We start from the raw sequence: 10,814 nt of genomic DNA on the forward strand, positions 1-10,814 counted from the left end.
GTTTAAACCTGATCAAAAAACATTTTCACTCTACCAAGTACTTTATCACTATATCACTATCAGGTTCACATTTGAACCTATTTAGCAATACACACTTATGGTTATATAACATTACAGTACCAAAACTGTACTCTGTCTCAGTAACTAAAATTGCACCTATTCAACAAAAAAAACCTGGAAATCTTACAAGTTTTCTTTCACCATGTGAAGTTATCTAATTATCATCTTCTTAAAATGAGTAAATTAAATTTGTTACCAGCATCCTTTTCTTCAAAACATAAAGTTTAAGCATGGTATAATGTCAAATTTATTGAAATATTTGAAGAAATAAATTAATAAAACAAAATATTTGTTTAATTCCAGTTTTAAGGATTTGAAATAAAATGTAATGATGTATGAAATTTGGGTACTGACCTCATTACAGAATCATGGAATGTTTGGAGTTCAGTTGAAACCCATTTTTCTATGAATCTGGATGAACTCAAAATTAAATTGGTGACAGTGTAACTATATTGTAAACAAGGATATTCTAAAAAATAAGCACAAAATAAACTTTTGTCTGGTTCATAGAAAAAGTTGGTGATAAAAACTCACAATATAGATGCAATTTGTGTACTTTCATGTTAGCAACTTCACAACAGAACTGCAAATTTATTTTCATGACCAAAACAAACAAAAAAGTACAAACTTAAAGGCAATAAAATGCTTTGCCATGCACAGCCTGATACGACCGCAGATGTATATTGAGCATATAAAGGAGTCGACATCAAAAGATCAATGAAGGATAAAAAACTGAATTCAAATAGTTTGGGGGTGGGGGTTAAACTTGCTGCAAGTTTTGTTTAACCTGCATTGATTTTACATATATCCATATGGGTCAATCAATTTTTACCAAATTAAGTTAAGAGGGCGGATGGGAGGTCAGTAAATAAAACTATCTGAATTAAGTTTTTTATCCTACATTAAACTTTTGATGTTGTCCCTAAATAACACATTTTTTTTTTGTCAGTTGAAATCAAACATATTTTAATTTTGGATCCTTTAAACTTCAATATGGACTAATTCGAAAACAGGTAGCAGGTAGACCCAAATATTTCTATTCAGCAGAAGTCTCTAACTCCTTAATTTCATATGATAATAAGTCCTACAAAAATATTGAAAATGTGTACATTTAATTTTTTTTGTAGCTTCTCTCATGTGAAAGCAGTACCTTTTTGGTCACTATTTATGTGTTGCGTCTAAATAAGAATTGTAACACTTCATAGTGACCGAACAGGTTAAACAAATACTTCTGAAGAAACCGAAAAAGAAGACAACTTGAAACAGCACCAGCCATGCCAGTATACATGTATGTATGAATAAAAACTCAGATCAGAATAGCATGGACAATACAGGGGCGGATCCAGAAATTTTTAAAAAGGGGGGTTCCCAACACAGGACAAAGGGGGGAGGGGGGCCCATTCAAATGCATTGATTGGCCAAAAAAAGGGGGGTTCTGACCCCTGGAACCCCCCTTTCAATTTCAATACAATATGTTAGTTCTATGTCCTTGTGAATATATCTTGAGGAAAGTTATCAATAAATCTGCAGATAATGCAATTTTATCAAGAGTTTTGTACATTTTCTGTTATAATTTTCATACAATCAGTGAAACATTTAAACAGGCTAAACTAAATTTCTATTGCTGAAAGTGTCAAACAATGACAAGTGTTTTATTTACCACTCATGTGTTTTTGTGAGAGAAAAAAATCTTGTGCAATATTTGGAATTAAAGGGAAAGAAGATCCTTTTTGCCACGCACTGGCGCATGTCAATTGTGAATATATACTTACCAAATATATTTTCTTTATCTTGATACTCACAGAGACATTATCAAGAAGTACATATCATAGGAAAAATACACAAATTACAGATAAAATATTAAAAACACCCTATTTTAAGTGCATCTCCTGCCAAATCAGTATTTGTTGTATCTATATATATGCTAGATAAGTATAATCAATGTAAATAAGGTAATTTTTGGAAGAAAATCCCAAAATAAAAAAATAAAATACCCCCAATAATAATGTACCATAACCCCAAAATCAATTCTAATCTTCCTTTTCTGTATTGAACCTCCTAGTGAAATTTCATGGAGATCCATTATCTTATACTCAAGTTATTGTCTAAAACCAAATGTGTCTTCTTGAAAACAACTATGACATGATTAAGCATTACTGGAAAGCAAATTTTTGACATGCTTGTATTTCCCATTTCCATTCTCAATTTTATTTTGCTGTCATATAAGAACTTGAAAAGTAAGCTACATCATGTACATGTATAAACAAAAACAAATATATGCAAGAAAGGACATAAAACCATATTGGGCCGTAGTTTTTTTATTTTTAGTTTTACGAACCCTCCTACCCTAATTTTTGCCAAATAGGAAAAAAAATAAAAGTAAAAATATTTGATTTTTATTTTTTTTTCTCCTCCGACCAAGTGTTTTTCATGCAAAAAAAGTTCATAACTACATGAAAGAATCTAAATTTATGCTCTTGATGATTTAGTAAGCTGTTGCACATTGATTTTCAATTCAAACTTTGTTAAGAAAAGAAAAAATAGTTGTTACACTAGTAGAAAATCTCCTGGTGAAATATAAAAAAAAATAAATTGATATTGACGGTTGGTATTAAAAAAAAAATCAGCAGCATCAGTTATTTTTGTGTTTTTTTTCGTCCTCCTACCCATTGGTTTTGTCAAAAAAAAATGTAAAACTAAAAATATAATAACTATGGCCTAAAACCGACTCAGAATTTAATAGTACATGATATTTATGTAGAACTCACAAACTTGAGATGATCAGAAATACAAATGGTTTTTATTCGAGACAGATTTTTATTACCGAAACCCTTCAGCGATATCAATTAAAATTATTTAGTCAAAATTTAACACTAGTATTAAGGTTTATCATAACAGTCAAATTGGCAAATATGACTTTAATAATAATTATCACCTAAAAAAATACTGTGTACAAACTGACATATGTGCGGTTTGGGAAGTTTTTATGTTTTTAGATATATAAAAGTTAAATTTATTTTGCATACCTGATAGATAAAATCATTTTTGGTAAAGATCTGGATTCAAAATATTTTTTTTGTCCTATGCTTGAACAGATTTTTTATTCATCAATTTTGGAATCAGAATATTTTTTCAGGAAAAATAGCATAACCCCTCATGCCTTTTCAAGTTCTATGTTTGTTCCCTAAACATTTTCCATCTGAACTTTCTTTTAGACATAAACAATACGTTAATGTAGCCTTCGACATTCGTTCTGAACATGCATCAAATATTTGCCACTGGACTTTAAACAACAAACAACCATCAATACATAGGACATTGTCTTAGTATAAAGCTGGCATTTAAGGTAGCGCCTTCCTCATATTAAGTATAATTTGAAAGCTCACATTCGTGGAAGAGGGATTGTAGTTACAACATTTGGACCATATCTGCTATCATCTGTAAAACGGATATTCCAAAACGTTCACCAAACTCCTGATAGAGTCTGTAAAATTTATGAAGAGATGAGTTCAACTTCAAGCTCAAACACATCAAACGAATGGATACAGGACAGGAATTTCCTTATGTAGAAAACCTGATTTTATAGCTTGGTTAACGTATAGGTTCCTTTGTGAGCAGCAACCCTCTACCAAGGAAATCATGATAGGAAATACAAGCCCCGGAATATCGTATAAACTGGGAAATACTGCGCATACAGGTGCTGCTCGAATGTTGCTACTAAAAAAAGAAAGTTCAGAATTTAAATTTTACTTCCAGGGTTGTCTTACCTGAAAGATCCTTTGTTAAATATTTCATAGGACTGTCCACTCTTGTCAATAGTTGTATCACTACGTCAAATAGAATAAAGGAATGCCGTGTTGACCTAGAGTTTAGTTGTTTTTTCGAAGCAGCTAGAAATTATACAGGTGTAACTTATTCTACAGTATACACATACGAGCATCACTGATGAGCGTTGTGTAGACAAAACGCGCTTCTGGCGTGCACAATTTTAATCTTGGTATCTATGTGATAAGTGTATTCGTTAGATGATCGTTTCTGCTTTGTATCGATCTGATGAGTTTAATCCTTTCAAGAAATTTGTATAGTTATTCTTATGTTGTACTTTTACACCTCTTCCTCGTGAAAAGAGAGGATTGGCGTTTTCAAAGAAAACATGTTTAACCCAAATTTCAGAAATAATTTATTTTTAATTCCCGATATAATAATGACGATTTTTTTATACATGGCCATTTGGAACACTAGATAATATATGATTACATAGGTAGTTGGTAAACAGGAAATTCATGTACGATGAATCTAAACATGCATTATACAGTTAAACACTATGAAGCTTGACATTAAATACCAGGAAGCTCTAATCTGTAGTATGTAAAAATATTGCTATCAAAAAATAGTATGGGAGGGACCGAAATACGCACAGGTATACATCCCTTCTATGGAGAAGTGGTATACAAATTGTTCTGTTAATCAAGTCAACAGTAGTATAACGCCGTCCAAAAAGTAAAATAAAAAAAAGATACCAAACTCCGAGGAAAATTCTTAACGGAAAGTTCAAAAGTAAACGTAAAAAAAAAAACCACCTGTCATATCATTAAACGAATGGATAACATCTGTCATACTTCTGACTTAGTACAGGCATTTTCTTATGTGGAATATGGTCAAAAATTTGAAAAAACATTTTCCTCGAACTAGAAAATGGTCATTAATTTGAAAAATTTAATCATCAAAAAACATCAATCGATTGCAAGAAAACAAGTCCAGGTTACAAACTTAAACAGAGGGAAACACATCAACTATAAGTGGAAAACAAATGAACATCAGGACACTGAAGCCCAACAAAAACAAACGCAAATATACATAGAAACGAACTATTTGAATTTCTTGAGTGTTTGAAATATACGAGAGTTTTTTTTTTCAAATTTGTAGCAGAAAATTGTGTAACTAATTTATTGAAAATGGTTGTTTTGCTGAGTTGATATATATATATATCTATATATATGTTTATGTTGAAACTGGTTCATAGTACACGTCATACATATATGAATTCACTAAATCTTAATCACTTTGAATTGAATAGCGAAGGATTAGATGTTGTAGATCAAATATCGAACAGGCCATCAATGGCACTTTGAGGTCACATTATAGAAAACATGTTTAATTCACATTTACTTGTACAGAGAGAGGATAATATTTAAAAAAGAGTCCGACGATCCCCTCCCCAACAAAATGGAAGCTATGACTGAAAATAGTTCAAAAAGGATAAAGTAACATGAAGATATCGCTTAATATCTTAAAAATCGTGAACTAAATAGAAATCTGACAGGAAAAAATTGTTTAGAATGTTAAGATCTATCTTCTGTACAATTGTTTCTTGCATCGAAAGGTTGCAGTTATATAAAATATAATCCTCAATTTAAAATCTAAGTCACTGATTGTGCTGAATTTCCATTTCTGTAGAAAAATACTAATACAAGCTGTGACATTTGTACGATTTCATTACTACAGTTTTCTATAAAAGCATATTTGAATATCAAAGCATACTTAAAAAAAACATCGCTGAATACTAGACTTGATGTAATTTGATGTAATTTCATGATAAAATGCAAATGATAAAAATAAATCCTCTACTTTAAAAAACAGCCTAAACAATTGTTCAGTGGCTATTACAATACAAATCTGAACTGAAATGTATGATGATATCAAAAGTTATTAGTTTGGATGTTACGTATTTCTTTACTAATTCGGTCAAAAACGCCCACTTTTGTTTAGTATATTATGATAAGAAATAGAAGGTGAACATCATTTGAAGATAAGGATAAAAAGAAGATGAAGTATTTAATTATACTGGTAAGTATATTTTACTTTTATTTCAGAGAGAATCTTAAACACACCACAAAGACCTTTCATAAACATGACTATGCGGTATGGGCTTTGCAAAAGGCCGTACGCTGACCTATAGTTGTTAATGTCTGTGTCATTTTGGTCTCTTGTCCAGAGTTGTCTCATTGGCAATCATACCACATCTTTTTTTTCTTTTCTCATTTGACAGCTTATTGGCGAGAAAGTTGTTTTCACAATGCACATTTGTTAAAAACTTAATTAAAAATTATTGCGTTATTCCACTTCATATTATTCAAAGAAGTTATATATGCACTTGCATATCTAATGTATATTATTTATAACCTTCCAATTTTGAATTAGATAAAAAAAAATTGGTTGATCAGTATTAACCTTTCGGCTGTGAACAATACAATTAATTTATTTTGAAAACCTTGTAATGTTATACCAAGATATACTATTAGTTTCCTAATACTTTATATTTATCAACGTAAATTTTAAGAAAGGCACTTCATTACTTATGTCAGTTCCCAAGCACCGAGAACTGATAACGTAGATAAGGTCACAACTATGATGTTAACACCCCGGGATCCGTACTATTAATACCCTGAAAATAATTTACTGAAGTCAGTGCTATCTTAGCTATGCACCATATAACGTTGTTTTTAAAACTTAAAATGTATCAAATTACAAAAGACTTTCTACCCAAAGAAAAGATTACTCTTTCTTTCTTTGTCAAAGACTTTCGGAATGTAAGGTCATCAATACTCTTCAATCTTCTACTTCATTTGGTTTATTTAACTTTTTAGATTAGATTACATTACTGATAAGTCCTTTATAAACAACATTTTAATCCTGATTTTTATGATGAGTTTATTGTAGCATATGGCTCTTCCAGCCTCTAATAGCATGGTAATAGGTAGATACACAATCTGTTATATTCTTAGAAGTCTCTCAACTCAGCATTGCAAAAAAAACAACCAATAAAAGAACAAAAAAACAAAATAAACATGCACAAATTACTAAGTGTGATGAAAATAACCCTTTTCGGCCCATCGAATTTGAAAATCAGAAAGTTTCATAAATCTCTAAGAAAAACATTTTAAGGGTTTATCAAACATTGTTCTATACGACATCATTATTCATGTTTTCTAATACAAACTTCAATTTATGCATTCTGTAAACTCCTTGAATTAAGTCAGAATGCTGTTAAAACTGCTTAAATCGTACCATTTTCAGATCTTGTCTTAAACATATAGATGTGAACCACCGAAAAAGATCTTTTGCTACCAAATGGGTTTTTTCTTACAAAAAAAGATGTTAATGTGAATAAATACATTTTTAGATAAGGGCTCTGCTTATACCGTTGTACAAAAAAAAAACTATGAGTAAAAATGCTATTGTAGATCAATTATGTCAATTTCAACATCACAGAAACTTTTTTACTCTAAAGTGACCGGTTTACATTTATCTGATAACTGATAAATACACGTGGCATTATTTTGAATGCCTTGATTAGTTGTACCTTTTTGATACTCCTGGGACCAAAAGAGGACTCTCGTCATAATTTATCCTTTAATGTATCTGAATGATTGTATCTTTGTTTCTAAATGCATCATATTTATTCAGATTTGAACATCAAAGTAAAGTACTTTTGTTTACGTCGTTTAAACTAAATGCGTCATTTATCTTTCTTTGTAGAGTGTATTAGGAATTGCGTGGTGTTCCAATTTTCATTTACGATCAAGAAGCATTATTACATGTACGAAATCATATGACTGTACTTCAACTGCACCATGCTGTAGGGATGCAAACAATAATACACTTACTGGCCAGCAAGACCACTTCGGTATGTAATTACCTTACCAAAGTAACCTTCGAAGAAAGAAGTTTTATAACATCTCATTTGTACCTTTTACAATTTAAAAAAATAAATTCGATGATTAATGCACTAGCTTTATATACTGAATGTATGTAAACGCAAACTATTATTGATATTGAGCCTAACGAAATTTGGAAACCCTTTTATTTAAGGACTTTATCTAGCGTAGACATCGGTTACCTTATAAGAGATACCTAGGATGACTTTCAGGAGGTAAGAACAAGTAAAACATGTTCCATAAAATTTATCTTTTTTTTTCTTCACATGCACACGAATACTCTTTTTTCAATATGTGTTTTGACTTAGTTTTTGTAAAATAGTTTTCTCGTTAACTGAAGTTTTTCTTAAAATATTTCGAATACAATTTCAAAAACATATTCATATACACAGAAACACAAAATGAACTGTCGTATGGAGGTGACAACCACATTAAAAAAAACTTTTTGCTATTTCTATGAAATCATCTAAACATTTTATCTAGTTCGAACCATGTCTACTTTTTTTAAATGCCAGGTTAAAGGTTCTTTTTAAATTTCAATCATGGAAAAACAAGATTCTACAATTTTACTTGTTATATATATTAACTATCTGAACCTTATATGCATGTGAGAGCTGTTAACCCTTCCTGGTTAGCTGCGTTTTGTTTCAATTTGGTTCGTGATGCTCAGTATATAGTGTTGTAGGTAGTTTAGTAAGATCGTTGGGTATTTTGTCGTGTTTATAGTTTTTTTTTCGATTTTCTCACTTCGACTCTTCAGTTAACATTGTGATTCTTCCTTATAAACCATCAGTCTTTAACGATATCTTTCGTTTTTGTTTTACTGCAATCCTAACATTTTTCGGGCTTGTTGAAAGTTTCAATTATCAGAGATTTTTTGTAGAATCAGTATCAAAGTTGAATTAAAATTATGAAAGGTCTGCGATTTCCTTATGTAACTAATGATATGAATGTAAACATCATTTGTTTATTAGCTCCGGTTCTAGGAGGTTCAACTGCAAGTGGAACTTGTTCCAGTGTACTTGGAAAGAAGGGTGATGTTTGTGACTCTTCTTGTGGATGTGAATCAGGTTAGTGTATACAAAAACGAATTAAGATGTACTTAAGTGAAATTGAATAAATCAAGAATTTTAAATTGATACTTTCATCCAGAAGAGCATTAATTAAGGATAAAAATAAGCTGAAAATATTGATAAGTCATGGAGGTCCTTTTCGAGATATTGATTTCTAAATATTGCGGGATAGATGACTCGGACTTTTACCTTATACATGCATTGGTATTATTGGGTCTCATATCAATAGAAAAAAATCAAGAATCTGCTAAAATTTTGTTAAATGACCTTTTTTGAGCTATTAAGTCTTGTGTCAAAAGATAAATGGGTGTTATGGGGCAAAATATTTTACATTGTATCGTATAGAAAAACACCATGGAGTCCGAAATATTTACACAAATTCCTTAAGCATAAAAGTTTTTTTTTTAATGCATGGAATGTGGACGTACGTGTAAAAGCAAATGACACTCAATATAATTGTTTATGACAAAGGAAACCTTAAGTGAAAGTAATAGGCTTTCTGAGAATAAGGCGATATTTTCTTCCGATAGTGTAATTTCTACAAAACTAATAGATTCAGAAACATGATTATTTCTTACTATTCGTGTGGTTTATAAGCGTTTTATCTTTAATAAAACAATGTTTGTCCTAAATTTATTCCTACTGAATACCTCAGTTTTCTTATTTTTGAACGATAAAGTTAAAAACAGATAAAAACAGATAAATAAAAAACCTTAGACATCAGTACAAAAGAAAGTGTTTCGTCAGTTTGAAACAGTTCTCAAATACTACCAATTGTAATTAACGACTAGTAAGGCAACAGTGCATTTTTCACTTAGTCGATGCCATCAGTTTTTGCATCGAGTGTTAAAAAGTAGACTGAATGTGTTTATTTTTTTCGTTTTAATGTTTATTTCATACAGTATAAAGGTATAACACAATTTTTAAAGCTATAAATGATAACCATGTGTTTAATTGACTGATTATTTGTTGTTGATCAATCGAAACATTCAGTACTAATTGCTATGTGATGGTGATCAGTCTACTGGTAGGAGGAAGCCGAAGATTTTGGAGAGAACCACACACCTTCATATTTATAGGAAAACTCATAATCTTTCGAACTGATAACAATGTCTTGACATCTTGCTAGTGGTTTTCGTAGATGACTTAATTATAGCTCTCAGGCACCGAGACATACGCTATGTTTAATGGGGACTGGCTAAATCAGATAATTTAACGTGTTCAATTAAATACTCATGACAGCTTAAATGTAGCTCGTGATTAATGAACTTCGACAAAAAATTGAAAAAAAATCAATTAATTCCACCACAAAATTTAAAACACAACATCAACATTAATCTTTGCACACCATATACAATTCTCCAGTAACACCATTTGTATGTCATTAAGATTGAAATCCAAAATACAATTATATATAATGATTATGTTTATGATTCTATAGGTTATACATGTTATCGACCAATGTCTGGAGTATGCTGTCCTCCAATGAGATGTTATGATGCCGCTTGGGTGAAACAACAACAACATCACTGGGCTAACTGTCACCCACCAACATGTTTTTACCCTCCATAATTAATGCTATAAGAAAATAAAACAATTATACCTAGTATTTATAGTTTGCAGTGTTTATGGTGCAGAGTAAAATGTTAACGGTTTTCAGCAATCTTACGTTTGTTCTATTTCGTATTTCCTGATCTATGCGAGAAAAAGTTTCTCCTCACCAGTGTAATATCTGTCATTGGCAAACGATAAGTCGAGATTTAATTTTGAGGTCAAATTTAATGGTTGATACCCCCAGGATGAAGTGTCCACCAGCAGTGGCATCGACCCAGTGGTGTAAATTGTTCTCGGCAAACGATAAGGCGAGATTTAATTTTGAGGTCAAATTGTATGGTTGATACCCCCAGGACGAAGTGTCCATCAGCAGTGGCATCGACCCAGTGGTGTAAATTGTTCTCGGCAA

The 10,814-nt window shown here is 31.1% G+C and overlaps 1 protein-coding gene across 1 annotated transcript; it reads left to right on the forward strand.

The window, feature by feature from the left end:
• The first annotated feature begins 5,786 nt into the window (after nucleotides 1-5,786).
• On the forward strand, nucleotides 5,787-10,458 carry LOC134696966 (uncharacterized). Its single transcript, XM_063558934.1, has 4 exons — nucleotides 5,787-5,907; nucleotides 7,600-7,747; nucleotides 8,753-8,848; nucleotides 10,293-10,458. Exons 1-4 carry the CDS (start codon nucleotides 5,887-5,889, stop codon nucleotides 10,421-10,423), a joined length of 396 nt encoding a protein of 131 aa, XP_063415004.1. The 5' UTR covers nucleotides 5,787-5,886; the 3' UTR covers nucleotides 10,424-10,458.
• Nucleotides 10,459-10,814: the final 356 nt, after the last annotated feature.

This window comes from Mytilus trossulus, chromosome 14, assembly GCF_036588685.1.
Source record: "Mytilus trossulus isolate FHL-02 chromosome 14, PNRI_Mtr1.1.1.hap1, whole genome shotgun sequence".
In the NCBI taxonomy this organism is placed as follows: domain Eukaryota; kingdom Metazoa; phylum Mollusca; class Bivalvia; order Mytilida; family Mytilidae; genus Mytilus; species Mytilus trossulus.

Excerpts from the sequence above, each read along its gene's own strand:
- LOC134696966 (XM_063558934.1), top strand. The coding sequence starts at position 5,887 with ATGAAGTATTTAATTATACTG. Across the intron at positions 7,748-8,752 it reads TGGCCAGCAAGACCACTTCG|CTCCGGTTCTAGGAGGTTCA; the intron begins GTATGTAATTAC and ends TTTGTTTATTAG. Across the intron at positions 8,849-10,292 it reads TTCTTGTGGATGTGAATCAG|GTTATACATGTTATCGACCA; the intron begins GTTAGTGTATAC and ends ATGATTCTATAG.